The sequence below is a fragment of the Bradysia coprophila genome, chromosome III (genome assembly GCF_014529535.1).
Source record: "Bradysia coprophila strain Holo2 chromosome III, BU_Bcop_v1, whole genome shotgun sequence".
Classification (NCBI taxonomy): domain Eukaryota; kingdom Metazoa; phylum Arthropoda; class Insecta; order Diptera; family Sciaridae; genus Bradysia; species Bradysia coprophila.
The window spans coordinates 1,416,759-1,438,886 of NC_050736.1; the positions used below are offsets into that span (position 1 = coordinate 1,416,759).

A 22,128-nucleotide genomic window follows, 5' to 3' on the forward strand; every position below is an offset into this window, starting at 1 on the left:
TTATACATTTTGTTAACGTTTGGTTATTTATTTGAATCTTTGAGGAAAAAAAACCGTTAAGGATTTTTTTATGATTGCCAATAAAGTTCATACAAGAAAATATGAGAGATTATACAAATTAATGTAAGGTGGGCATTTAATATTGACTGAACGACCTTCATCTTCATATTATAACACTGCACGCAATATAAAGGTTAGAGATTGACGAATTCATAAAGCAGGTAGATGATATAACCACATTAAAAATTACTAAATGTTATTCATTTAAGTTTTAGAGAGTAAAAATCATCATCTTCTTCTTCGTTTTTCTTCACCACAACAAAAGGCATATAACACACTCACATCTCAAAATCTCTTGTTTAGAAAAAAAAATCAATAATAAAATACTCGCGCGCGCGACTTATGGCTCACATGTGGAACAGAAGATGAGTCTTTGAATATTATGCGAGCGATTCGGTGCGACTTATTTTTAAAATTGAAAGTTTAGAATCAGTTGCTAAAGATTACCTTACCGTCGCGGTCGTTTAATTTTGCAAAAAGGTGTGTTTGATTTTGTGATATGACTATAACGAAATAATATTGGAATCAACGTGATGCAAGTTTTGGATATTAATTGGAAGTGAAGAAAACAAAAATCGATCAGAATTTTGAAATTTCGAACAAACAAATTTATTGGATTTTATTTTTTAAACTTTAATTTGTAACGGCTGTGCCATCAATGTTTTCTATTAAGTGATTAAGGTGTAAAAGTTTTTTTTTTATTTTAATTAACCATGAGGATTTTTCTAGCATTATCTGTGGTGAGTTGAAAAACAAAATGACCTTTTCGTCGACTTTTTACATTTTTCTGAGGTGATGTGGAGGTGACAAAAACATAACAAATAGAAATTTACACAATAAAAATTGAAATGGCATTAATAGCGGCTTTTTTTCGTTCAATTTACCCGATTTATACTCAAACGTTAAACTATAAATCTTTCGAATATACTGGTTTGGCAATGCCGATACCTCAATCAACTTTTTTTTTTACTCGATTCATTTTTGCATTTCGTTTCTCAATAAGTTTGATTTTTAAATGTAACTATGAGCTCATCGAGGAAATTAATTCGATCAATGTGTGATTGCGATTGTTCCTAATTGGTTGACCAGTTTAGTCACACAAAATTTGAGAGGCAAGGTAAAATAATAGTTGGGTTTTAAGACGGTTCTGCAATGTCCAAAATTTTATTGTTTCGTCTAAGGAAAAACAGTTAGATTTTACTTTGACTTTCAATATTTTTGAGCAAAAAATGGAAGAAAGGGTCGCAAAACCTATAACCGCATTGTTACATCAATGCTAATTTTTTGTTATTTCATCTGTTAACGAAAACTACGACCGAACTGATCAATTACCAATGCCGTCTTATCCATAAAAATGATTGTTAAAACCAATGAAGTAAAAGATTTCTTTACCATTATGTTACAAATATACTTAGATCAAAAGATGTAATTGAATCAATAATTATACTAATCATAGCTTGGCAGTTTGTGAATACAGTTGGGAATTGCAAGAGAGTTTAAAAACGCAAAAATTAGACAAATATATCAAAATTTATGAATTTTACAGTACAAAAACTTTTCCGGTTAGAAGTAATGCATGTTTCTGGTATCTGGAGACGAAATAACATTTAATTATTTAACGTATGTCATCATCGTCGAAATTCACATCTTTTTAGTGATCACTTTCATGCAGTGCGGCCACTTCACACGGATAATCCGCATCGATCTGAGGGGCGAAAAATTCACTTTCTTAAGGGCGCTAAATTAATCCGGGAAAATAGTTTTAAAAGAAAGTCGGTAATACCAACAGCTCTTTGCCTCCAGGAGACGCCAAGTTTTTCATTTGGACAGTAATGCAATGTATTACTTTCAGCCAAAAATTTACACAGACTAAAATGAAGTCTTTTACTTCATTCGTTGTTCTCGATAACATATGGTATAGCCGTCAGTAATAGATAATTTCAATTATCTGTTCGAGGTTTAATGGTATAGTGATGTTCCCAGAATTGAAAAGTAAATGCTAGAAATTCGTAAAAGATGTTATAAATGACATGACTTCGAACAATCGTAGCTTTATGACGTACCTAACATTCCTAATACCTAAATCGCAATGTACCAGCATCCGTGATGGTGCTTTAATTGAATTACCTTTTGTATATTGCAGAACCTGCTTTTCTATTAAAAGAAACATGTGTCTAAATGAAAAGTAATTTTCCCTCTCTATAGCAAAATTAACAAGTATAGTTTAGGACAAGCCCATGGAGGATAAAATATTCAACACCTCTTAGTTCCCTCTCAATTCAATGAGTCTATTATGTGTATATTTAAAGCAATGACGATCCTATTGTATAAACAAACATTCCTTTTGAATCACAGCGCTCAGCAGACACAACTAAATCAATGCTAATTGGAATTCTTTTATGAATTTACTAGCTCAATATATTTTAGATTAAATTTTAAAAAAATCAAAGAAGATGACTACTGTTGTTTATGATTTCGAACTAAATATTATATGTATTGTAAGTCTACGGTAGGTATAGATAATCTGAACTGAACAGAAATATAGCGTAACTGTCAAGAATATCTATACTCATACTCACTTTAGAGATGTGACTTTTTCAACTGAGTTAAGATGTGGAATTCTTCATGCAAACTCATATTGAAACGAGTTGGAATTTATTGACTCGTCAAAATAAACATTTGCGCAGAGCACTGAAGTGCATTACATAGGTTTCCCAGATCGAATATAATAAGTACAAAGAATTGTCTACCTACAGTGGTGGAACTAATGTTGTCTTCCCAGTAACAGAGTCACAATTTCCCGGTTAAAATTAAAAAGATGAAAACGTTCTTCCGATCCATACATTTTCCGGTACTTAGTTAGACGAAAGATACGAAAGATCGATTTTTCGGTATCCAATTTCTTTTACGAGTAATCAATTAAAATTCTGTCAGATATTATTAGAAAAGAGATCAAAAAATTCTACTATAAATATTTAAATGTATATCGACCATCAGGTTTTGGATCATTTGCAATATCCACTGCTAAGGGCTTTACCCCTTTTTTTGTTAAATATGCTAATAGCGTATTTTTACGTACCGGTTCCCAATTTCTGACACTTTGACACTTTAATAGTGGAATTGCTACAACTCGAGTCGAAGCACCCCCTAGACACTTCAACAAAAAATATATGTAAATAGCGTGAATTGTTGGTAGTTTCTACTCGGTAATAGTTACAAATCAGAGTCGTCGTGGAAATTATAGAGAAGATCGAATTGGCACTGATTTGTGTAAGAAGAAGAATTGAAAGTCAGAATAAACACGCCCGAAATAAAGTGCAAAACGAATTGCAAGTTACGTATAGTGTTGTACAAACTAAATTCAGACTCCAAACCAGAATATACGTTAAGTCATAGTTCTGCTTCTACTAGAAGCTTTCTAGTGCTAGAAGCAGTGCTATGGTTAATTTTTTCCAAATCCTTTTGAATTATTTCAATCAAAGACAGATTTTTTTTTTAATTTCATCTAAGACGTTTTATGTTGGTTTAACCACAACGAAGTTTTCAGTGAATTTTATAGAAAGTAAGTCTTCCTCGATATAACATTGTACGAATACGAAGAGCGCTCTCGAGCATTCCATCTATCTTATAGTAGAATATTGTAGGAAAATATTTCTAGGGAAAGCAATAGAATTTGCTTGAGAAATAGAGGTATGTAAAATCCATATTAAAAGACTCTGGATAAAATTAAAAGTCACGTTCTAGGCTTCGCCTCGGATCAACAAAATTCACACGAAAACTGGACTGTTCGAATTAGCTATGTGAATGACTATGTCACTCTTTTTGCGGTGGTAATTTGCGGTCAGAATTCGAAGAGGAGTAAATGAGCACAAAAATCTACATTATACTTTTCACTACCCGACTTTTGTAATAATTTCGTCACATTATAGTAATGGCTTACCGTTATAGGTAGTCAATGACTTGATCAATTTATATAGACACGGAAATGCAGATCCAATGATTATATCTTTATGATCTCAGCACAAAGATTTGCGCAAACTTTCGGTATACAATGAATTTCTTCAAAGCATTTTTTAATGTCAAACCGCAAAGTTGACGTTTTCGTGTTAAGGGTGTGTGTGATATAATTTTTCAATGAATTTCGGTCATAATTCCTCTAGGTAGTCTACCTCTATGTGTCAAACCAACACACGTCAAGCAAAAGTGTTTGAGTGAGAGCTGCCAAATATAGTACTAACTAAGTGGAGACCAGTGAGACCATTTCAATACTAAAATCTACTGTAATGTAAAAATATTCATAATAAGTTACCAGGTTTTGGTATCTACCAATACTGCACTTCTGAGCATGGTATTTATTTAAAATCTTGTTGCTAACATGTTAGTAAAGGGGGATTCTACTCACACGATGTGTGCCGATGTAACACCCCATTTATTAACTATTTAGCAAAATAGCTATTTTGCACACATTTCTAGTGACAATTACACACACTTGTTGATATCCAAGTGAATCCAATGTCCAAATGATCGTTACGCTTGGCACGACAAGCACGACCAAAAAAACTCAAGTACTGCAAAAGTGCTCTGGTTTTTAACAGACGAGAAGTTTCAGCAGAATTCTCAGAATTATCGGTATCAAGGGCATAGGAAGATAATTGTTTGTGGCTCTTAGCATCATATTTTCAAACTGATTCCAAATTATCGTGTGAGACGAACGGTTGGTGCACGAAAGGAGGTAAAGTGTGCGAATTCAACAAATTTTGACACTCCATCGGATTGGATTGTTGACCTGAAACTTAAATTGTGATTTTCAGAGCATCTAGACGATTCGTACATTCAGACCATTGAAGGAGTTCACATTTCAACAGTAAAATTTAGTGAAGTGCTTTCTATTTTTCTGCGACCATCGTTCCCGGAACAATGCCGCAAACAAATGAATATGGTCAACCAGTTGGTGATGCTGTGCCCGATTGGAAGCCACGTCCTCCACCGGCGCCCGTAACACTAAACGGTCGTTCATGTCGTCTCGAACCACTGAATACAAACAAACATGCTGACGATCTTCACGCAGCTTTCAGCCATGACGATGGTCGTCTCTGGACTTACATGCCAGATGGTCCGTTCCCCAATATACAGGAATTTCGAAAATTCATCGACGCGGAAGTGTGCAATGATTTTCAAGATTTCGCCATAGTCGATTTGGCTACAGGAAAACCCGTTGGAATGATAGCACTCAAGGAACCCGATCCGCAAAATGGAGTAGTTGAAGGCGGGCGAGCTGTTTTTTCTCCGTTGCTTCAGCAATCGATACTCTCAACTGAAGCACAGTTCCTGTTAGCTTCGTATGTCTTCGATCATTTGGGCTATCGATGTTATAAATGGCGTTGCGGCAGTCATAATGCATCGGCACGGAAAGCTGTCGAACGATTGGGATTCAAATTGGATGGTGTATTTTGCAAGGCAAGAGTTCAAAAAGGCCGAAACTTTGATGAAGCTTGGTTTTCAATTACTGATGACAGGTGGCCTGCAATAAGATCCACTCTGCAAACTTGGCATGCATTAGACAATTTCGATGCACAAGGCCGACAAATCAGAAAATTAGAAGATATACGAAGAGCAATCGATCGAAACATTAATGGAATTCCTTCTTCACTCTGAGAATAAATGTTGAATATACTCACATTTTTGAAATTTAGCATTTGTCGAATATTTGTTATCTTTAATTCACGCGATTTCAACTTTGGTTTGAATTCTTCAATCTTGAAAACCCAATAATTCTGTCTGGAGCAATGCCGATCCCAATATCAATGAGTTTTGTCAAACAATCAGTGATACTGTACACAGTTGGAAGCCATGTCGTCCATCACAACCTGAGATTTTGACCGGTCGGGTCGTACATGTTGTCTTGAACTGCTGAATGTGGTGAAACATGCTGACGATCTGTACACAGCTTTCAGTCATGACAATGGCTTTGGACTTCCATGGATGTGGGGCCTTTCCCCAGTTTCGAGGAATCCCTGAAGTTAATCAATGCGGAAGTGAAAAATAAATATCAACCTTTTGCAGTAATTGATTTGAGTTCAAATAAACCCGTCGGAATGATAGCACTCCAACGACCCGATCCACAGCATGGTAAGATTGAAGGCGGTCAGGCTGTATTTTCTTCATGTCACAAACTATTGATCCAATCAATTGATTCTCAGTATATTCTGTTTTCGATCGACTGAAATATCGTTGCTATGAATGGAGTCTGATTGCGGCTGTACGAAAAGCTATTGAGTGGCTGAGTTTCGTATTCGATAAGGTATTTTCCGTAAAACGGCTGTGCAGAAAGGTTATAATACTGTTTACGCGTGGTTCTCGATTACCCAACGATTAAAAACTTGGTTTGCACCGCATAACTTCGATGTTATTAAGAACGATCTGAATCTCTCATAAATAATTTAATTCCGTTTAGTTTCACTAAAAAATTTCGAAACGTGATAAAACGATTCTTAATATTTGCTTCATAACTTCATTCTCTGGTACAGGTCTGGTTTTATGCTCACATTAGAGTGTTATTGTCTACAAAATGCCCGGTCCCATGTATTCAATAGAAATTTAACTCATGTGAACTTCACTCTCGGTATTTTTTTCTATTTATTCTCGTTCGTTAATAAGACATAATCGAATAACCAGAAAAAATATTGAAATCGATTCAAAAATTTGTTTATAACAGCAGTTAGATCAACATAATCCGCCTTGGAACCTAACCTAAGGAATTCCATTCTAATCAAATATTTTCTTGTAAATCGGTTGAGAATTAATCCAGTTCTGTGTTGACAAAGAACAGAAAATTAATACATTCAACCTGTTACAGACGGCTGTCATCTGTTATCGACAACGACAGCAATAAAAAACAATAAGGTCCGACTAATGTGGTCTTATATAGCAAAAAATACAATGAAGTAAAAGATTTCTGAAATCAGTATCTGAAAATCTTCGATCAAATGAAGTAATAGATCGGTGTTGAGGAATTTCGCGCCGCGTCATTCACAATAACCCCCAAAGTGACATTTTCCTTATACAAAATGTGTCATTCTGTCAATTATTGTGAATGACGCGGCGCGAAATTCCTAGCAGCCAATAGATCAGATAGCAAAACTGTTAATATGCTTGCCGTCTGTGACAGGTTTACGTTTTTTAGTCATATTTCCATACATTTTTAATCATAGAGATCGTGTTACGTACGGTGTATTTTCTGTTGTAACACCCATGACTTACAGTAAAGGGAATGACATTGTACGAATACGAAGGACGTTCTCGAGGTTTCCATCTATCTTCTCGTACAAAATTTTAGGAAAATATTCCTAGTGAAAACAAGAGAATTTGCTTCAGCATGTCGAACCAATATTACTAAACTCGGGATAAAAGTGAAAAGTCACGTTTTTGTATATTTATTGACCTCGGCTTCGCCTCAGATCAACAAAATTCACAACTGGACTTTTCGATTTGTTATCCCTTGTTATGTAAATGACTATGTCACTCTTTCTATGATGGTAATTTGTGGTCAGAATTCGAAGAGGAGTGAATGAGCATTAAAATCTACGTTATACTTTTCACTAAATACCTGACTTACGTCACATTTTAGTAACGGTAAACCATATAATGATAGGTATTCAATATCAATAATGACTTGATCAATTTCTATAGAGACGGAAATGCAGATTCAATGATTATATCTTTATGATCTTAACACAAAAGTTTGCGCAATCTTTCCGTACAATGAGTTTCAAGCTTTTTTTTAACTGTCAAACCAAAGATGAACTCAACAGAAATAAGTAGAGACAATAGATTATATGAAACCAGTTCAATATATTTGTTTTAACTTTTTTGTTTATTTATTTAAATAATACCGCGATGATGCTCCAATATTGTATATAGAAGTAAATGAATTGCTTCAACAAATCTTTGCATATATTATTTACGATCACGCAAGAAAGTGAATTTGATGAAGAGGACAGAGATGACGTTATAAAAGTTTTGTGTTTAATTTTACATTTGTGATTCATTTTCAAATAAATAAGCTCATAAATAAGTCAATAATATAGGTAGATCTTTGCGGTTTTTTGTTCATATTCAGGCATTTAAAAAAAGAATATTAAATAATAATCAGTTGGTTAATTGGGTATAGAATCGGTGGTTGTGGGTAAACCTGTTATTTTTTGTGCCAAAACCAAGCAACTTTTTTTCATAAAATAAAAAGCAATCTATAAAATGTATAACGTTTGAGAGAAAATACATCCTTTTCAGGAGGGAACATCCATTAGATAGATACACGTTCTTTATCAGTAAATAATCTGCTCAATATTTCAACAGGGGTATTAATATAGCATGTGGTTTCAAAATGATGGTTCAGGTCAAAGCACCTAGCAGGGTAATAGAGGATTTTACACGTCAAATAGAGTAGTTTTTTGATACCAATAATACCATTATCAGCCTTAATGGTAATTTTCCAATGACATTATGAAAAAAAGGTATGGAAATATTCGCATACTTCGATTAAAGTAGTACTCTATTTTCTTCTATTACCCTGCTAGGTGCTTTGTTCAGGTACATACCGACATATTTTCTGTTTCTGTGTTTTACTTGAGTTATTGATTTCTCCATACGAAAATACATGCAAAATTCACTTAACACTAGTAAACCACAAAACAGAAAATATGTCGGTTTTCAAAATTCCGTGAGTGTATGAATGTGAGAATATCATCCATATTGAAGCTTTTAGTTTACGTGAAGATGCTTTGCAAAAAGGCCAGGTTGAAAGTGTTAAATGCTGTTATGAAAAAAAAAATTGAGGAGCAATTTCTTGCAAAACATTAAATTTCGAGAAAAGTATAAACCTATCCAAAACGCCAATTAACTCATCAAATTTATTAGTTCAACTTTGCGCGAAAAAACCTCTATCAATTAGATAACTTTTAATATAACAAATAGGCAGCGGTTATAGTGAATTTTTATTATTTCTCAGCCAAAGAACAACCTTCAACTTTTCCTCTTCAAAGTCGAGACGAAAGCAGGCTATACAAATAATGACGATGTGAAGACATTTGAAAATCATTTTTGGAATGCTTTATGTGGGAATTTCAATCATAATTTAAAGAGCAATCGAAATTCATCAATTTTAATAAAAATAACATAACACACACAGCCAACAGCCTTGCATTTATAATGCAGCTCATAAGAAAAACTTAAATATTTTTTTTTTCTATTTATCTTTCGAAGATAATTTATTGTTAAACGGCTGAAATCAAATAAGGGCAATAAATAATGCTCTTGTCTGTTTGATTTTTTCTAAACATACACGAAATGGTACATGGCTATGTTTTATATGATCAATAAACAAACAAAAAAATTAATTTATTAATAATTGATTCATGGACTCAGGCGGGGGATTCGCTTACATTTGATGAGGAAAAGCTTTAATTGCATTTTTTTCTGATAATATACTAACTGACACATTAAGGTCGCACTTAATTGTTTCACTGATGTTATATTGTTAAATATCGATTTTCTTAATTCGAATGTTACAAAAGGTCTCACGATTTGGGACAATGATGGGGGATGCATTTAAATGTCTGCGATTAATTTTTATTTTATAAGTTTCTGGTCGTTTCATAAATTTTATGTTTAAATTTGCTTCCCATGCTTTCGTTTTCAGATTATCATTTCCATCCACAATGGACGGTGTAAAATAGATTTAAAACGTGATAAGGAAGTAATAATTGACATCGACAGTCCTGAACTGCATCAATCGCAATATCATACGGCTGATTTTGATACAAGTAAAGTCTATTTTGTAATACGCACACTTCGAATAAATTTAACATTGTCGACTCATTAGGTGCCTATAACTACGGTTATGCGGTCGAGCCGAACGGTCAATTTCATCACGAAACCAGAGGTGGTGATGGTGTTACATATGGATGCTATGGATACATAGACAGTGATGATTTACTTAAAGTAACGCACTATGTTGCCGATTCACAAGGTTATCGAACGTTAGAGCATGAGAAACCAGTGCTGGTCTATCCGGTTAATGAAAACACGTAAGACAGAGTCATTTCAGTTATTTAAATTGAAAATTTTCTGATCCTCTGCTGACTATACAGTGTGGACGCAGACGAGAAGCCCTATAAACCCAAAGGCGTTATGCTAGACTGGAAAGATTTATATTTTCCTATTGGATGTGGAATGGCCAAAGGAGGTGTTATTCTGAATGCACCCGTTATTCGAGCACCTGGGGGAATTTTCCAACAAGTAGTATTGATCGCATTTTGTATTAAATTCTTGAAAATAATTTCCTTTCGTGATTTCAGTTAGGTGAAACGAAATTTCCGGTTCAACCAAGTCCGGAACCGAAAGTAGTTGTACCTCGCATTCCATTCAACAGTCCAATGAAAACTGAGCCGACAAAATTGATTCCGATCAGCACAGTTGTATCAACTTACACGAAACAGCAAAGTCCGAGAACAACAGCACCGGTAATATTCTCGTCTCCCGAAGGTGTGAACCCTTCAACAAGGACGACTCAAAGACCGACAATCAATAGTAACACACCAACGAAACCCTCAACCATTAATGCACACGTGAATGGTCCAGAGTATGCCACTAAAATCTCCTATCGACAAAATCAACATTCAACCGTTCCACCAATTGTAAATTCTTCGAATCACCCCACTCGAGCGGGAACGTCTCCATCACCATTTAGAGAATCGGTGACCAATGGGCCTAGTACAGTGAAAACACCAAGTGACAAATTTATATTGCAAAAAGTCACACCATCCATCAGCCCGTTAGGTCAATCGGACTATACTGAAGATCTTTTACCTCCTTTCCGAACCACAAACAAATTCGATACTCACACAACAATTGGTCTCCCGATAAATTCGTTTAATCCGGGCAATGATCTCAATGTTATCAACTCATATGTGAATTCATATCCAGATACTCCGACTACAACGGAACCCAGTAATTTTTTAATTCTCATAATGTGAAAATACCCGATTTTGTAAAAAAAATGATCCTAGGTTACTTTGGAGATATAACAACAGTAGTGCCTATTCAAAGTCAACCATTTTCTACTAGCTATAACAACAATGGGCCTTCCACAGTTGTTAGTACAAAATATCCTGCTATCGATTCAAGTAAGTGGTAAACTGTTTGTATCTTATCTATCCACCTGACCAAATACCTAATCACAGCCGAGAAAATAAGCTCAATTCGACCGACTAATTTCGATGGATTCAAATTCAATACTCAAACGACAACTGGAACGCCGTTCGATCTGGCAACGGAATCAAACGTAGATTCAACAAATCCGGATTCGTCGACGGTCTATACTGATGCAGAATCATTATCGACTCCAGCTGGTGCGTAATTTCAATACACTTGAATTCTTTCTAATGGAGATTTCTACCGATAACGGACTGCGATTTCGGATGCAGTAGTTTCTTAATTAATTGTCGTGCTTTCAGATGAGCGAAGCACTCCATATGCCAGCCGACGACCCATAGAAACTTCACATTCAACTCTCTCTAAGTCTAGTTCTAGCAGACAAGATTCCACTAGTAAAACATTCGGTATGACCTCCGTCTTCAAATCAGATTAAACAATTTGCTCAATATCTTTTTCGCATAGGTGTTACTAGTAGCGTTGCCTCTCAACGTCCTGCTGTTGAAAGTTACACCACTACTGACATAGATGTAGAATTCGAAACTACGACATCACAATCAACATATCCTGGAATTGGTGATTACAACAAACCTCAAGCAGGATTTGAATTTAATATTCCGACAAGGGCTCCCAGTCAAGGTATCAATTAATTGATTCCAGAAATTGTTGATTAAACTTTCGTCTGTATACCATCTTCCATAGCATCAACATCAACACCCAGAGTACAATCTTTTGTTACAATCAGTAATGTGGAACCGGTGGAATCTAAAGCAACACCGCAAAATTCGGTAGATACAAATTCTGTCGACAACAAAGCGCCGACATACGACAAAACAACCACATTCATCACCAATGGACCACATGGAGCGGAATATCAACTGGGGTCAAGAAATCCGCATTCACAATATGGTATTGGCAACTTAAATTTCCTCAATCCAATAAAACAATCGAGGAAAGATGCAGATGATGCGAGAAATCCACCGATTTCTCTGATTACTCCATTGACTCATTTGACCATATCAGGTTCATTCCCTTCCAAAAACAACGACACTACAGACTCAAGCGCTCAACAACCTTCAACTCCGATTGCCTCTGACAGAACACCCATTTACGGAAATCAGTATTCCGTATCGGAAGTCATTAACCCAAGTCGTCCAAGCACTGTTCATCCAGAACGAGAATCAACTCGTCCGAACCAGCCATCAGGATTCTTTACAGTTACTACACCGAAGAACGAACCAATTCGAGGAATCATAACGCACATGAATGCGATATCTCAAACTAGGTTTCAGCCGAGTAGGATGACACCGTCTGTTGCACCGAGCGACGAACCGAATACAAATGATGTAATTTCCAATCAACCAGATGATCACTCCAATCCAAGAGGGCAAATAAATATTCGTCCAGAGATTACTCATAACACTCGACCGGAACTTGTAGGACCAACTGAATATCCATTCCTCTATACTCGATCACGGACAACATCGGCGAATGCAGAGAACACTCAATATCCGGATGAATCGAGACCGGGAACCTCATCGCCCGATTTAATAACAAAGGCACCCAACGATCAATTGAAAATATATTCAGGATTCGGTCAAAGAATAATTCCTGGAGTAAATCCAGCAACCACATCATTTACAGCATATAATCCGGGATCGACACCGACTCCACTAAATGAAGTTGATGGAGGAACTCCATCTACAAATCGGGTAAAGGGAAACTCAGTACCTTATGATAACTCACCACATCAACCGAAGTTCGTGTTAAGGCCGACTGTTAGACCAGCTTCCAATTCCAACAGACAACCGTCTAGTTTTAATGGATATCCGGATGCAGTAAATAGAAATGCAAACTTTTATCCCGATTCGAATGCACAAAAAGCCAGCGATAACAACCAAAACAATATCCAACCCGTGAGCAAATATGCAAACACTAAAACGGAGTTCATTCCTCAGTACAATCCGAGCAGCACACCTATTCCAGGTTGGTTCATTTGCTATTTTCAATGCTCTTTTATTAATTCGGTCATTTTTAGGCTCCTTAGGCACTGCTATTGGAGTTTATCCACCGAATGTTGACCAACTTGTACCGGAAATTCCGAATTTCAACATTGCAATATCGAAGTGGCCGTTTTATATTTTACCATTCCCATTCGCCAATGATAACCTCATGACGTTCCCATTTTTGGGTGGAATGCCAATCCAATTTGGATCTAACGTTCTACCAACGGCAAACCTCAACCCAGGTACGAATCCTACTTCTGGCAACGATTACGTTCAAGGTGCTAGCAGCGTTGGAGTTGGTGGAAATGGTCCACCTGCTCAGACCATTTGCTCTTGGCTGAGTTCTTTTATTAAAGCTAGAGAAAATGCTACCAAAACAGAAGTACCGACGAACGAAAACGGCGAAACTCTTCAAATAAGCAATCTGCAAGTAAACCTCAAAAATGCTCAACAGCCGATCAACCAAAATCAAATACCGTTCGGTATTGTTGGATTTATACCAGTAATTGCTGTGCCGAATTGCCAGCACAACGTACAAGGAGACAAACTCGATGCAAATGTTTTTCCAAATAGTATACAGTTACCAAATCTTTGCACTCAACTGAGTCATTTGCTGGGAAATCCATCAGTGACCGCAAAAGACACAAATCAACCGTCGTCGGCGACGTAATCAAATTATTCCTAACAAACATTTCGTTCATAGTATTATTACAGTTATGTCATTAAATTATGCAGTTCCGTTCAAGCGACGAATAAAAAATAAAGTTTCACAAATTGAAAAGTTTAGTCCGATGTTTCACAGAAGCAGTTAATCCGAAATCACAATACATAACGACGACAATTCCACCGGCATAAAGGCATTTCGTACGTTTATCTGTTGACCCTGTTGCAGTACTATATCAATAACTATGTCTTTATCTGAAATTTTGATTTGTTAACCTTTCAGAAACGAAACGGCAGGTATATAATATAAATTCTGTTTAAAATATAACCTAATGTTCGATACAAATTCTTTTACTTCATTTGTTTTAAAAATGTAGTAAATGTTGAGGTTATTGCTCATTTTAAATTTTTGTGTAGACGTTGTCTTTATCTGAAATTTCGATTTGGTAACCTTTCAGACACAACAGACGTATCGAGATTCGATATATAATCATTAAATCTACTACTTCTTCTGTTTAAAGTATCACCTAATGTTTGACACAAACTCTTTTACTTCATTTGTTTCAACATTTATTTTGCTATATAAAACCACATTACTGCTCATTTCCAACGTTGCTGTCGACAGCAGATGATAGCCGTTTCTAAGAGGATATGACTGTGAGTCTCCTATTACTCTAACTGTGAGTTTAATGAACAACGCATACGTGGTACAATTAAAGCCGTCATTTAGAGGAACACAAGATCATAATTCAGCTTTTGAGAATTATTGCTAGCGGCCGAATTAAATCAATCAAATAAGACAATTTGAAGTTCTGTGAGTGGTCTAGAAATATAATTTGGAGGATTTGACGCTGAAGCTTTGACTTTTGTCTTTTTTACATTGTTGTAGGGTTTAATTAGACGCTTCTAATGACACCTCACATGATAATAAATCCGAAGAATTAACAACGTAATACAGTCAAAATTCGGAGGAATATTTACTTCCTTTTCTTTACCTTTTAGAAATTGCAAACCTATCGTTCTATAATCAGTAGAGCTGTTATTCATAGTTTTACATAGTGTCGCATCGTTTGTTGCAAAATCTTTTACTTCGTTTGTTTTAATATTCATAAAACCTCACTAGCCTGAGCTGAGCACATCGTTGGTGATTATCCTTTTCTGAAGGTATCACAATCTTTTATCTCGTTATCACATCATACATTCTGTAAACATTAGAACATTAGTCAAAGCTCATCGCCTGACTTTCGTAGTAACTCAACGTGAAATAACCGTATGCGAAAGCGTCATGTGATAAAAAAGACTCTATGGCACCAAACGTTTGATAAAATCTAATTTCATCTAAGCATGCCTAAGACAACTTAGTACTGCTTGTATATTTGCTGGTTTAAAATTTTTTATAAAATTTAATTTAAAAAAATGGAAAAAAATATCTAAATTTCATAGTGCAAAATATGCTAAAGTTCAAACTAACCAATTAGCGTTTTCCAAGATCACAACTTTGAGTAAATTAAAGGGATAGCTTTTTCACTCGAAAAAATGAGTCGCACCGCAGAACTAGGACTACCAATACCTAGGTAACACTATTCACATCTTAGATGACATCATTGAACAACAATCACCCACTTCCAGGAAGCTTATGGCTGTCAAGGAGGAATTTAATCAGATACTTGAGCGAAGAAAGTTGCAGAACTTGGACCAGTACCTTGAGAAAAGCCTCAATACGATTTACAGTAAAATGCTTGCACAAAAGAAGTAGTAAAAGCTCCAAGATATTTAGGAACACAATTTTTAAGATTTAATTTTATAGTAAAACCACTCCGTCACAAACCCACATAAGGAAACCAAAGGTTAGACCTGATGACTTTCAGAAATGGCTACTGAACATTTCAAAACCGAAGAAAGTATTTGAACCGGAAATAATGGTTGTGCTAACAAATTGAGTAACATTTGTCCTAAATTAAAAAAAAAAATATTTTGTTTTTAGGAACGAGTCAAGGGGAAAGTAGATATCAACCGCATTATTCGATTGTCTCAGCCTAGACATCAGCCTTGCCCAGATACCGATCCGAATATTATTGCTGAAAGCGCTCTGAAATACGTTGCCACGGATAGAATTCTAAATTTAGCTCAACCAAGACCAGAAAAACAAGACGATGTCGTCTATGAAATACCGCGCATAGCATTTCCCACAAATCACGAATACGCTTCTATCAAATCTCTTGGTACTGAAGAGCTAGCACGCCCACGCCAACAAAGGGAAAAATTTCGTAAAGTTGCTGTAGACGTACGATGTGCATATGACCCTGTGAGTAAGGGAGCATTACAGTACACAGCTACTGTGAAAATTCGAAAGCTAGCAAAGGCAAAGGCGGACTTTTCTGATGGACAAGATATGACAGATGTATTCAAAGTTAAGAAGAAAGCTCTTAAGAAACCGTCGAAGAAACAGGAGAACGTTTTCACGAAAATGTCAACCCCAATCGAGTGGAAAGTTACACCAAAGTTTGAAACTTCTTAAAATACAGACAAATCTCAGATAAAATTTAGTTTCATTTATTGTTTTACTTCCGGACGACTTGCCAGCCTTTTCCTTTAACTACTTTGAGTTCACTTAAAGTCAATTAAGCACCTACAACATCAATTTCTCAAGACGCCCTTCGTCGTCTGTAACTCTAAAAACGAACTTCATTTTCAAATTTCGTGCAGATAAACGGCCTATACTATTCGCATTGGCTCTATTTTATTACGGAGGCTCAGGATGAATCATATGGTCAATAAAATTCTGTCAAAATTGTTTTGGTGTGTGATTAATTGCTGGAATTTGTGTTTTCGTGCAAATCTCTATTTTAATCAACAATGTCGAGCGGTATTCCTGCCTGTCCAGATTCATTGAAACCCATAGCACACTTTTTGAAAGTTGCACAAGAACATGACGCCCGCGATATTGTCGTGGCTTACTGGTCCAGAATCTACGCCTTACAAACTGGATTAAAGCTGTCCACAAAGAAGCCTGAAGAAACTGCACTCTTGATTGGTAATTGAATACTGATTGAAAGAACTATTTGGCGTCGGCTTGAGAAATCGAAATGCCTCTCTGTTGACTGCATGAAATCTTTTCGATTTCTTGTCAAATTGATTTTGTAGCGAAAATAGTGGAAACTATGACGTCATTCCGGATACAAATCTATTTCAAGTGGATCGTTTGTTGAAAAGACAAGGCGTTGCCTAACATTCGACTTAAAAAATTAGAAATTTTCTTTCGTTTTGCAGGACTAATGGATTGGCTTGAGACAACCAAAAAGGCAAATCAAAATAATGAGTCCATTACCAATGAGGTTGTCGCCCAGGCTTACCTTGAGAACTATGCTTTTAAACTGTTTTCCTATGCTGATCAGCAAGATCGTGCTTCGAATTTCGGAAAGTAAATAATTTTCTGCGAATACTAATCGGTCGGTGGAACTTTCGACTAAGATTTAATTGTTTAGGAATGTGGTCAAGGCATTCTACACAGCTGGTATGATATACGATGTATTGTTGACGTTCGGTGAGCCGAGTGACGAGGCTCAGAAAAATAGCAAATACGCCAAATGGAAAGCAGCGTACATTCACAATTGCCTGAAAAATGGTGAAACTCCGGTTCCAGGTATTTAACTCCCCGAAGAGTGTCCATCCGAACAATTGAGATTAAATCAATTTTGCAGGTCCAATGGACGAAGGTAACGAAGAAGAAGACGAAGACGACGAACTGGCTAACTTAGCAAAGCCACCTCAACCGCAAGTACCTCAACCGTCAACTAGTCAAGGAGAACCTTCTTCCAGTCTACCCGAACCAGATCAATCTCCACCCACTATCGGATTCTCACCATATCCCAGTAGAACTGTTTCTTATGGCACGATTTCAATGAAACTAAATACAATTCCTCCAATTTAGATCCTCCAGCACCAGTTCAAACACCAGCTACTCCCCAACCGACAACACCAGACCAATTCCAAGCATACTCTGGAGCGGCAGTTCCTGCTGTTGCTGCAATTACTCCAACTAACGTGCAATTGACTGGTGACCAGATGATCAAAGCACAAAAGTATTGCAAATGGGCTGGCAGTGCTTTGACGTATGATGATGTCAAGGCTGCCATTGAAAATCTACAGAAAGCTCTGCGCTTATTGCAAACGGGTGAAGATAGCGGCTAGAAGTGCTCAATTTTTTATAAACTTTTAATTGGCAACAATACAAAACTATAACCGGCCTTTGCAATGCTTTTTGCAGCACTCATTTAATAAACAAATTTGTGGAAAATTCGAGTTAAACAAATTAAAAAACTAACTAAACATAAATGGTAAAATTCGTAAATTAATTTTGGCGAAAATACGGTCCAAATGAAGATGTGACTTTGGAACCAGATGGTAACGAACGCGTAAAACGTAAATGGAAGTATGACTAGAAGACTTGTGAGTCCCATGGTGTAAGGAATGTCGCTATAAATAGAGAAAACAGTCAATCAATCCGAGATAAGACATGAACTGACTGAAAGGCTCTGGTGGAAATTCATCAAAATTCACTTACCTTTTGCTTCGATCGTTGCTCTGTACATCAAATATATTGTATAGAAGAATTAGGTAAGTCAGTATAAGTCCATTGAATGTGTTCAGCGTCAGATACACACCGACTGTGGCAAAATTAAAATTTTGCAAGCCAACGTAGCCGGCATTGAGATCAATCGAAGCCAAACTATTTGAATTTCCCTGCAAAAGATCAGTCAACAAAATTATATCTCCAAAATATCAGCGCACTCGGTTTGTATCGAACCTGATAAAAGAAAAACATTTTGCCGATCCAGTAGTGTCCCACCACTTTAACCAGTAAATTGTTTCGTCCGCCGAACAGCTGGTTGCACGAAGTGTTGAGCATGTCGCATGTCAATAAAATCACAAAATTCAGGTAAATGTTGTGTGGCTTGTGCAACAGTGCCGAAACAAGGCAAAATATCGTAACGTTGACACCGAGGGCGTTTTGCAGATCGGCTCTTGAATGGGTCCGTTTTAAATATTTGTAGAAAATCGGGACACAGTTGATGCAAACGATTTCGAGAATGTTCAACCAGAAAATCGTGATGGAAGAATGTGACCTACAGTGGATGAGATGGGTACAAAATGAAACATTTTTGTTTCTCATTTTCCTTCTTACTCAGATGGTTTGATTCCAGCAAAGTATACGTGGCCGTTTAACGTGCGATAATAATAAATTAGCACCGCGGCTGTAAACGTTAAGACATTCGTCAGGGTCCCATTAAAATCGGTTAGTTTGTAGATCATGGCGCACAGAGCTGAAAAATGTAAATCTGAAGTTGTCTGGATATTACTTGGGGTAACGTCCTAATGCACTTACAAACGACCACAAAGCAACTATTCCACAGGCGATGCTCTTCCGTGGTCAAAAAATCTCCAATGTCCGGTAAACTAAGCCATTTATCACCAGTTTGATTTAGTCGTCGTCCCACCAACAGAAGCCCGAATAGCATAAACCAATTGAATTCGAAGAAGAACCGTTCGAACACACTCCAAGCCCCGGTTCGTTTCTGTCGATTTTCGGGTTTTAACAGTTCCGCATTCAGAAACCATTGCTCGGTCTGCCGCTTTTTCAGCGACATTATACAAATAATCAGCAAAAAAGTGTGAGTAATGAAGTACCACGTCTGATGCTCTTCTTCAACGAACGAACTACTGGCAAGTGAAAATGTATGAACCAACGTTGCAAACAATAAAATTCGAATCAACTTTGAACCGGAAAATGTTGACTGGATGTTCGACCAATTCGATTTTAAATTTGACATTGTAAGCAAGAAGAATGTCACAACCACCGTAGCTAGTGTGAATATGTACGAGACGGGTAGATTCAAGCATAAACTACAGTCAGAGAACTCGCATATTAAATGCTTCAGAGCGGCACTCAATACACAAATGGATATGACCGTTGGAATTTTCAAACCGATGGTTATGGTGTCGCTGAAATTATCTGACATCACAAAGCGTATAAGAACGATGCACGTCTGAAACAAATCAATTGAAGAATTGGAAAATTTTCAAATTATTATTTAAACTAACCGCAGTCATCAATGCTACGCCCAGTGCTACGCTTATTTGATCATATTTAACGTAGAAAGTTGATAAGAGGTCACTCATTGCTCGGGATGACGACGAGTAGAGCAGCTTGCAACGTTTGTAGGCAATTTCAAGGTTCTCCGTTTTACGTAGAAACTTGGCGTGTAAGACCTTGGCTTCCATTAATTGAGTGAAAAATTCTAAAAAATGACAGAAACAGAAAGTATTATCACCATCCCGCCTCCGTATACAATGCAACTCACCGTTGTTCCGAAGCTCACTTTCTGTAATCTTTTCGGTAATCATTTTGAGAAGTCTCTCGCTATTGTAGTTCAACGCATACAGTTGATCTTCGTAGCTTAAATCGACAAGCATATCCGTTATCAACGATCCAATGCTTGAATCTGGTATCGGTAGTCCCAGTAGTACAGACACAGTCGGAGCAATGTCAATTTGTTGATAGATCTCTCTAAAAATTCGGTGGAAGTAAATCAACCCGCAGTAACACATAAGTTAGATTCTTCTGACTTACTCAGTTTGTCGGCATCCTGCACCGACGACCATTAAAGGAATGTTTGTCTCACCAAAAGTGCTACCTCCGTGTCCACCTGTATCTCTCATTCCATGATCACCGGTGATTAGAAACAATGATGGAAGTTTCAGTCGTTTTTTCTTAAATTTAAAGGTCGAATGAAGAAACCGTAAATGTCGTCGGGCATCGAAGAACCTACCCAGTCTAAAATCTCCAGATGTATTCTCATGATAACATTATCCATTTCTTGCAACTTCGTATGGATTTTTGGGCTTTTCGGGCCTTCAACGTGTCCAATGTGATCAAGTCCCAAATAGTGTAAAATCAGCAGCTCCCAATCCGCAGACTTCAGCTCACTTTCAAGCCGATGAGTAATATTTTTGTCACCCTACGAATGTCAGTTAGTGGAAATGTTAATTGAAAACCAATAACTAACTGACCTCGTAAAAATCGTTCACAAACAATGAATCCATGTTCTCCAGCTGTCGATGGAATTTATTCGGAAACATTTTCACCCTAAGGATTGTAAAGCTATAGAAACGTGAAAGTTAAAACTAAATTTCCGTTCTGACCAAGTGTTGTCTCCACAAAATGATATCCTCTGCTTCTTTAGCAGCAATTGGTGAACGAAAGAGTCAGTCTTTAATTCTGAATTGCCCAGATTGAGCACAACGTCTATGAAGTTTGGAACGGTTCCTGATATCATTGCCTAAAATTGTATGCAATGGATTAACCTGCTGGTGGTTCTTCTTGGATTATCGCGACGTTGCAGTCCAAGAAGAACCACCATCATTTTCTACCAACAGCGAACTCTGATTAATTTGTCACATATGGCTATTCATCTGTTATCGATAAGGACGACGAAAATGACAAGCTCTGGGTAATATGGTCCTTTAAATGCATGATACAAAATTGAAGTACAAGATTTGAAATCAACCGATTTAAAATACTTTGATCGATGGAAGTAATAGATCGGATAATAATACTGGTCATATGTTTGCCGTCTGTAACAGATTAACCGAAGCGTATAATCAGTCAAGTCATACCTTTACTCTTGGCAGTGTAACAGTTGGCGGTTGAACTTTAAGATGAAATAGACACGCATCGTCATTCTTCATCAATTTGGAGAAATATTTCATTGATTCATTTTGCATCGCAAAATCCAATCGCATGGCATCGATAACCATTAATACTGAATGGGAGTGACGTGAACGATAACCGCTCGTGTTGAGTCTGAGACATGGGAAAAATCAATTTTTAAATTACAATTCGAATTCCGGTCCATTATCAGTACGTACGGAACATCAAGAACAACATCAGGTAAATCGTCTGCGGTGGCTGTTTTACCATTTTTGAATGAAATAGGAAAGAAGCCGTAAATAAAAATGGTTGCACCAAAAACGAAACACAGGAACAAATTCACAATTATTTGGTCTGATTTCATATTATTGCGGGGTGGTTTTAGTTGACCATTTTACAAGTAAACATTGCAACACTCCAATAAACAAAACAATCAGTCAGTCAGTCAGTCAATAAAAATACGGTGTGACAGTACGA

At 36.7% G+C, this 22,128-nt stretch overlaps 5 protein-coding genes across 8 annotated transcripts; 4 read left to right on the forward strand and 1 right to left on the reverse strand.

Annotated features, from left to right (window-relative positions):
- Positions 1-482: 482 nt before the first annotated feature.
- Positions 483-14,061, forward strand: LOC119075495 (mucin-17-like). Of its 3 annotated transcripts, none has more exons than XM_037181964.1 (11): positions 483-800; positions 9,758-9,881; positions 9,941-10,145; positions 10,209-10,359; positions 10,416-11,067; positions 11,127-11,243; positions 11,301-11,468; positions 11,574-11,678; positions 11,737-11,910; positions 11,974-13,257; positions 13,310-14,061. In XM_037181964.1, exons 1-11 carry the CDS (start codon positions 774-776, stop codon positions 13,945-13,947), a joined length of 3,645 nt encoding a protein of 1,214 aa, XP_037037859.1. In that variant the 5' UTR covers positions 483-773; the 3' UTR covers positions 13,948-14,061. The 3 variants fall into 3 exon arrangements, with proteins under 3 accessions (XP_037037859.1, XP_037037875.1, XP_037037867.1); XM_037181980.1 differs by having other exon boundaries at positions 11,980-13,257; XM_037181972.1 differs by having other exon boundaries at positions 10,209-10,356.
- On the forward strand, positions 4,569-5,791 carry LOC119077667 (uncharacterized protein YIR042C-like). Its single transcript, XM_037184913.1, has 2 exons — positions 4,569-4,792; positions 4,872-5,791. Exon 2 carries the CDS (start codon positions 4,978-4,980, stop codon positions 5,713-5,715), a length of 738 nt encoding a protein of 245 aa, XP_037040808.1. The 5' UTR covers positions 4,569-4,792; positions 4,872-4,977; the 3' UTR covers positions 5,716-5,791.
- Positions 14,062-15,284: 1,223 nt separating the features above from the next.
- LOC119077545 lies at positions 15,285-16,496 on the forward strand. Of its 2 annotated transcripts, none has more exons than XM_037184766.1 (4): positions 15,285-15,514; positions 15,570-15,692; positions 15,751-15,862; positions 15,925-16,496. In XM_037184766.1, exons 1-4 carry the CDS (start codon positions 15,477-15,479, stop codon positions 16,456-16,458), a joined length of 807 nt encoding a protein of 268 aa, XP_037040661.1. In that variant the 5' UTR covers positions 15,285-15,476; the 3' UTR covers positions 16,459-16,496. The 2 variants fall into 2 exon arrangements, with proteins under 2 accessions (XP_037040661.1, XP_037040653.1); XM_037184758.1 differs by having other exon boundaries at positions 15,286-15,514; positions 15,748-15,862.
- Positions 16,497-16,700: 204 nt separating this feature from the next.
- LOC119077270 (vacuolar protein sorting-associated protein VTA1 homolog) lies at positions 16,701-18,275 on the forward strand. The gene is made up of 5 exons (XM_037184420.1): positions 16,701-16,974; positions 17,211-17,361; positions 17,426-17,583; positions 17,642-17,812; positions 17,872-18,275. The coding sequence occupies exons 1-5, from the start codon at positions 16,797-16,799 to the stop codon at positions 18,129-18,131; spliced, it is 918 nt and encodes a 305-aa protein (XP_037040315.1). The 5' UTR covers positions 16,701-16,796; the 3' UTR covers positions 18,132-18,275.
- LOC119075777 (GPI ethanolamine phosphate transferase 2) lies at positions 18,185-22,109 on the reverse strand. The gene is made up of 13 exons (XM_037182337.1): positions 21,870-22,109; positions 21,618-21,804; positions 21,144-21,280; positions 21,012-21,087; positions 20,771-20,959; positions 20,572-20,711; positions 20,303-20,508; positions 20,043-20,239; positions 19,327-19,987; positions 19,126-19,264; positions 18,748-19,066; positions 18,505-18,683; positions 18,185-18,416 (listed from the first exon to the last, which is right to left on the reverse strand). The coding sequence occupies exons 1-13, from the start codon at positions 22,013-22,015 to the stop codon at positions 18,215-18,217; spliced, it is 2,778 nt and encodes a 925-aa protein (XP_037038232.1). The 5' UTR covers positions 22,016-22,109; the 3' UTR covers positions 18,185-18,214.
- Positions 22,110-22,128: the final 19 nt, after the last annotated feature.

Excerpts from the sequence above, each read along its gene's own strand:
- LOC119075495 (XM_037181964.1), top strand. The coding sequence starts at position 774 with ATGAGGATTTTTCTAGCATTATCTGTG. Across the intron at positions 9,882-9,940 it reads TACGGCTGATTTTGATACAA|GTGCCTATAACTACGGTTAT; the intron begins GTAAAGTCTATT and ends TCGACTCATTAG. Across the intron at positions 11,911-11,973 it reads GACAAGGGCTCCCAGTCAAG|CATCAACATCAACACCCAGA; the intron begins GTATCAATTAAT and ends CATCTTCCATAG.
- LOC119077667 (XM_037184913.1), top strand. The coding sequence starts at position 4,978 with ATGCCGCAAACAAATGAATATGGTCAACCAGTTGGTGATGCTGTGCCC.
- LOC119077545 (XM_037184758.1), top strand. The coding sequence starts at position 15,477 with ATGAGTCGCACCGCAGAACTAGGACTACCAATACCTAG. Across the intron at positions 15,515-15,569 it reads CTAGGACTACCAATACCTAG|GAAGCTTATGGCTGTCAAGG; the intron begins GTAACACTATTC and ends ACCCACTTCCAG. Across the intron at positions 15,693-15,747 it reads AAAATGCTTGCACAAAAGAA|TAAAACCACTCCGTCACAAA; the intron begins GTAGTAAAAGCT and ends TTAATTTTATAG.
- LOC119077270 (XM_037184420.1), top strand. The coding sequence starts at position 16,797 with ATGTCGAGCGGTATTCCTGCCTGTCCAGATTCATTGAAACCCATAGCA. Across the intron at positions 16,975-17,210 it reads AGAAACTGCACTCTTGATTG|GACTAATGGATTGGCTTGAG; the intron begins GTAATTGAATAC and ends TTCGTTTTGCAG. Across the intron at positions 17,813-17,871 it reads CGGATTCTCACCATATCCCA|ATCCTCCAGCACCAGTTCAA; the intron begins GTAGAACTGTTT and ends CCTCCAATTTAG.
- LOC119075777 (XM_037182337.1), bottom strand. The coding sequence starts at position 22,015 with ATGAAATCAGACCAAATAATTGTGAATTTGTTCCTGTGTTTCGTTTTT. Across the intron at positions 21,281-21,617 it reads TTACACTGCCAAGAGTAAAG|GCAATGATATCAGGAACCGT; the intron begins GTATGACTTGAC and ends ATACAATTTTAG. Across the intron at positions 21,088-21,143 it reads TTTTGTGGAGACAACACTTG|GGTGAAAATGTTTCCGAATA; the intron begins GTCAGAACGGAA and ends TACAATCCTTAG.